Source organism: Suricata suricatta, chromosome 16, assembly GCF_006229205.1.
Source record: "Suricata suricatta isolate VVHF042 chromosome 16, meerkat_22Aug2017_6uvM2_HiC, whole genome shotgun sequence".
Taxonomy (NCBI): domain Eukaryota; kingdom Metazoa; phylum Chordata; class Mammalia; order Carnivora; family Herpestidae; genus Suricata; species Suricata suricatta.
This window is the reverse complement of record NC_043715.1, coordinates 50,510,936-50,515,907: the sequence shown is the minus strand read 5'-3', so window position 1 is coordinate 50,515,907 and position 4,972 is coordinate 50,510,936. Positions and strand designations below refer to the sequence as shown.

The following is a 4,972-nucleotide window of genomic DNA, read 5'->3' as shown; positions in this document are numbered from 1 at the left end:
GGGGCGGGGGAGGGGGGGCTGGGGGGGCTGAGGGGAGGCTCTGGCGCCGCGGGGGGTGGAGGGGCGGGACTCACGCGGGGTCCTTGCGCCTAGGGCCTGGGGGGGGGGAGGGGACGGGGCTGGGGGGCGTCCCAAACGGCCAAGGCCGGGGCTGGGGGGTGGTCCTGGTGCGAGGGGTGGGGGAGCGGGGCCGAGTGAGCGGCCTTTGCTCCCCGCACCCAGGCCCCTCTGCCGACCTCACCGCCCCAACTCCCCCAGCCCAGGAGATGGCCGAAGGCCTCCGGAAGACGTCCCAGGAGGCGCTGGTGCTGCGCTGCGAAGACGCCCTGAACAAACTGTTCCAGCTGACGGGGGAGAGCGACCCGGACCTGCTGGCGGAGAGGTACCTGCAGAGTGAGTACGGCCACCGCGGCGGGGAGGGGCGCAGCACTCCGGGGCTGCGCAGGGGGATGTCGGGCACCGCCTCGGGGGCCGCGGGCCCCTGCACGTGCGTGGGAGACCCGAGGCGTCGGGCCTGCGCTCCTGGCCCGGCCCCGGGCGCCCCGGTCTGTCTCGCTCCCCTGTCTCTTGCATCTCTGTTTGTCCCAGAGACACGCTCAGGCCCCTCGGCGTGTCTTTATTTCTGTATTTTCAACAAGTTTGTTTCTGGGCGTCTCTGGCTCCCCTCATCCCCGCCCCCAGCTCCCCTTCCCCCCCATTCCAGGGCCCGAGGGCCACTCTGCACATCTTTCTTCGACCTCTGGGTCTCTGCCTCGGGTGCTTGTTGCTGTCGTCCCCCAGGGCCTGGGCCCGCTCTCTCTCTCTCTCTCTCTCTCCCCCCACCCCTCACCCACCTCTGCTGTTTTCTCTGCCTCACTTCTCTTTCTCTGCGTCTCCGTATTCCTGGGTCTCTCTCTTGACTTTGCAGCCGTCTCTCTTACTCTGACTTGCTCTGGCTTCCTCTGTGTCCCCTCTGGCTCTCCCGGTCTGCGCCCCTCCATCTCCGCCTGCCTCGGTCTCTGCGTGTTTGTCTGTCTTCCCACGCGTCTCTTTCCCTGTCCCGCGGGCCCCTCCGTCTCCGGTCCCCTGGAGCCGCCTCTCCCGCCTCTCTCCAGTGGAGGAGCGCAACTTCGCGGAGTTCACCTTCATCAACGAGCAGAACTCGGAACTAGAGCGCCTGCAGGAGGAGATCAAGGCGGTGAGTGAGGCCCCCGGCCCCCCTCCCCCGATCCCTCCCTTCCCCCCCATCTCTTGTGCGCGCGGCGGCCGCCCCTCCGCCCAGCTGCCTGGGGCCCTGCGCTTCTGCCCCGCAGTTGCGGGAGACCTTGGCCGCCACCCGCACCCGGGAGGATGCCCTTCGGGAGCAGCGGGAGCAGCAGCAGAGGGCCCTGCAGCAACAAACGGACGAGGTGCGCGCGGAGGCCGACAAGGTGGAGGCCCGCTTCCAGGACCTTCAGGGGCAGCTGGAGAAGCTCAAGGCCGGTGAGCTCCTGCCCCGGCTCTTTCCCTGCGAGGACGCGGTGGCCGCGTGCAGATACTGATCCCGCCGGGCGTTTGTGCGCCAGCCCGCTGCCCATCTGGCGCCTCCCCCCCCCCCCCGCCCCCATCCGCTCCTCCATCCTGCCATCCTTACGGGGCACAGCGCCCAGGAGTCAGGCTGCCCTGGGTTGGAAGCCAGCCCCATCATTTGGGAGCCGCGGTGGGTGGTTCTCTGGGCCTGAGACCCTCTGGCCATGGCACTGGTGGCCGCGGGACTTCCTGGGCTGTCCCGAGAATTGGATGGGCTGACCGATGGGAAGCAGAGGGTCAGCTGGGACAGAAGCTGGCCCTGGTGCCTCTGAGCAAGTGGGGGCACCCTGTGGTCACGGTGGGAGGTCATTCCTGGCAGATCTTCCTTTTGTCTGTGGTGAACGTGACCCCTGCCCTGTGCTAGGGAAGGGGACAGGGGTAGCGTGGGGACAGGGAGGATGGGGGAGTGGGGGTAACCCATAGCTTCCTGGAAGCAGAGGTGCTGGAGGCTGATTTTGAAAGATGAGTATTTAACTGAAGAGCTGGGAAAGGGGTGCTCCCGGCATGTGGGGCTGAAGCCTGGAGGTGCTCCCGGGAACGTAGGCTCTTTGGAGAGGGGATGTGAAGGTGTGGGTGTGAGGTGCAGGGTGGAGGATCCTGAAGAGGTGCCAGGCTGGGGTACTGGGGAGCCACTGGAGGCCATGGAGGGGGGTGTAGGGGAGGAGGAGGGAGAGGAGGGGAGGGAGCCCAGAAGTACCAGATGGATGGGCAGAGGGGGATGGGTAGGGTGTGAAGCGCTCAGGGCTCAGGGCTCAGGGTCTGGCCGGGAGGGGGTTGCGGGGGGGGGGGGGGGGGGGGGGGGGGGGGGGGGGGGGGGGGGGGGGGGGGGGGGGGGGGGGGGGGGGGGGGAATAAGGCCTCTCTGTGAGATAGGGAGGAGTGGTTTTGGGGATGCTCCTGAACTCAGTGCGAGCAGCGTGGGGGGATGTTCAGGGAGGGACCCCGGGACAAGAGGGAGAAGTGCGGTGCCCTGAGGTCTGTAATGCAAGATTCATGCCAAGGTCACAGTGCCTCCTGATGTCAACAACAATAACTAATCATGACCGAACAAAAACTAGATACAAGTGGACCACACAGGGGCAGCCCATGACAGACGAGCGTGGCCAGCGGGCCAGCCAGGGGCAGTGGCAGGGAACCCAATGTTTAGAAAACAAAAAAGCCTCTTGGGGGAGCTCCTGAAGGGGGGGGTCACTGGGCGGGATGGGAATCTGGAGTGTCCGAGCCGCGTCAATGTCTTGAATCTCTGTGGTGCCTTCCGAGCCTGGTCGCAGGCCCACAAGGTCATTCTCGTGCTCTCTGAGCTTGGGCAAGTCGCCCTCCCTCCCAGAGCCTGGCTTGGTGTCTCCGGTTGCTTCGCTGGTGGGGGGTGGGGGGGAGTAGGGAGGGGTGCCGCGGAGACCGGAGGCAGGGAGAGCCTGGGACGCTGCCTCCGCGATGGCCTGTCCCCTCCGACCCCAGGCATCCAGCAGCTCTTCGCCAGGGCCCAGTGTGACAGCACCCTCATCGAGGACCTCCTGGGGGTCGAGACCCACATGCGGGACCGAGACATCAGGCTCTTGCTGGGCCTCATTGAGAAGAGGGTGGTGGAGCTCCTGACGGTACAGGCTTACGCAGAGGTGCGGCTGGAGGTGTGCCGGGCGCCCGCCGTGGCGGGGTGGGGGTGGCGGGACAGGGAGCCAGAGGCTTGGAGGTCAGGGCCTTGGGGATGAGCTGCCCACTGGCTTCTCTGGCCTCCAGACCCTCACCTCCTCAGCCGAGGACCCTGCGCTCCTGGCTCTGGGCCAGGGCCCTGAGGACCTTCCAGATACCCAGGCCCCGTCGCCCCCGCTCCCGCCACAGCTCCCGGACAGTCAGTGAGTCATTAGGGCCGGAAGGAGGAGCAGGGGAAGGGGACTCCCTGGGGGCAGAGGGGCCCATGGGATGGAGGGTTTTGGGGGGGGCGCTCCAGGATACCAGAGGGTGGGTGTGGCTCTGGGGGCAGAGTAGAAGGTGGAATGAAAGCTTTGGGATGCGGGTGGGGGACCAGAGGGAGTAGGGGCCGCTGAGGACCCAGCGGCCCCAGGTAGACCAGAAAGGGCTGAGGGCACTCGAGCTGGCCGGAGCATGGCTAAAGTCTCTGGGTATAGTGACAAGGAGCCTTGGCCTCGTGTGGGGCTGAGTGTCCCCACTTTTCTGCCCCCCCCCACTTCAGGGATGACCCCCCAGGCTTCGAGGCCAAAGACGACTATCCGATGAGCAAGGAAGAACTGCTCAGCCAAGTGACGAAGCTGGTGAGGACGGGCGGCCGTGGGGCTCGGGGCAGGCCCGCAGCCCCCTTGTGGGACCCTGACTCACCCCCCGCCCCCCCACAGCTGGAGGCGCAGGAGCAGCAGCAGGCGAAGGAATTAGCGGAGGGTGTGAGGAAGGTCGACAGCAACCTGAGCGACCTCAGCCTCAGCCTCTCCATGACCCAGAGGATGGGCTCAGGCTCCCCCATGAAGAAGGCCAGGAGCCCCAGTGGGGTCCCCAGGGCCATCCTGAGCCAGAGGACTAGCAGTGCCCTGGCCTCCAGCGGAGGCCACGCTGCCAGCGCCGGCGGCCGCGTCCCCTTCAGCGAGCCCGGCTCCAGCACGGGCCGCGTGACCTTCGGTTCCACCAGTGCCATGGGGGGGCCCGCATCCAGCTGGGGCTCGACTGGGGGCCGCGTAACCTTCCGAACCCCCAGTTCGAGTAGCTACCTGGGATCCACCGGATACTTAAGGTCCAGCAGAGGCCACGAGACCCCCTCCGGTGCGGAGACCAAAGGCACCGGGTCAGAGTCAAGCGGAGGCCTGGGGCCTAGCGGAGGCCAGGCCTCTAGCCCCATCCCGACCTCTAGCCCCGTCCCGACCTCCAGCGCCAGCAAAGACTAGGCTCTCCCCACCCGCCCCTGCTCCCTGCCTTTGGCTCCCTGCAGGGCCCTCTCTGCATCTCTCTGCCCTGAGATTCTCCTGTGACTCTCCTGGTTCCAGCCCTCTGGGAAGCTTTGTGTCACATCTGTCTGCACCTGCCCTTCCCCGTGTCCCTGTTTCCACCCGCTCCTCGTCTCCTCCGCTCTGTCTCCTGGTCCCTTTCTGTCTTCCCCACTTCCTGTCGTCTCGCTTCCCATTCGCTGTGTCTCTGTCTTGTGTTCCCATCTCTGCCCCCGGCTCCGCTGGTTCTCCGGTGGTTCCCCACCTCCCGTTTCTGCTTCCCTACTTCTAATTCCCTCTCCTCTCGCTGTCTTCCAGGCTCTTCTTGAACTTCATGTCCCCATCTCTGTAGCTCCTCGCGGTCCTCGCCCTCCTTGAGAGCCCCCAGTGCTCACCCCCCCGCCCCGTACTGGGCACCAGGGCAAGACTTGGGGCAAAGATGTCAGGGTCCGCATGAGCTCCGCCTGTAGAAAATAAAGGTCAGAGCCTGACTTA

At 66.4% G+C, this 4,972-nt stretch overlaps 1 protein-coding gene across 1 annotated transcript in view; it reads left to right on the top strand.

The window, feature by feature from the left end:
* Nucleotides 1-4,972, top strand: part of CCDC114 (coiled-coil domain containing 114) — a 24,712-nt gene extending 19,740 nt beyond the window's left edge. The window contains exons 10-16 of the mRNA XM_029924339.1: nucleotides 111-393; nucleotides 1,095-1,177; nucleotides 1,293-1,461; nucleotides 3,006-3,175; nucleotides 3,285-3,400; nucleotides 3,739-3,817; nucleotides 3,899-4,972. Of these exons, the coding sequence (XP_029780199.1) occupies nucleotides 111-393; nucleotides 1,095-1,177; nucleotides 1,293-1,461; nucleotides 3,006-3,175; nucleotides 3,285-3,400; nucleotides 3,739-3,817; nucleotides 3,899-4,438 (1,440 nt within the window). The 3' untranslated portion in view covers nucleotides 4,439-4,972. The remainder of the gene's footprint in view (nucleotides 1-110; nucleotides 394-1,094; nucleotides 1,178-1,292; nucleotides 1,462-3,005; nucleotides 3,176-3,284; nucleotides 3,401-3,738; nucleotides 3,818-3,898) is intronic.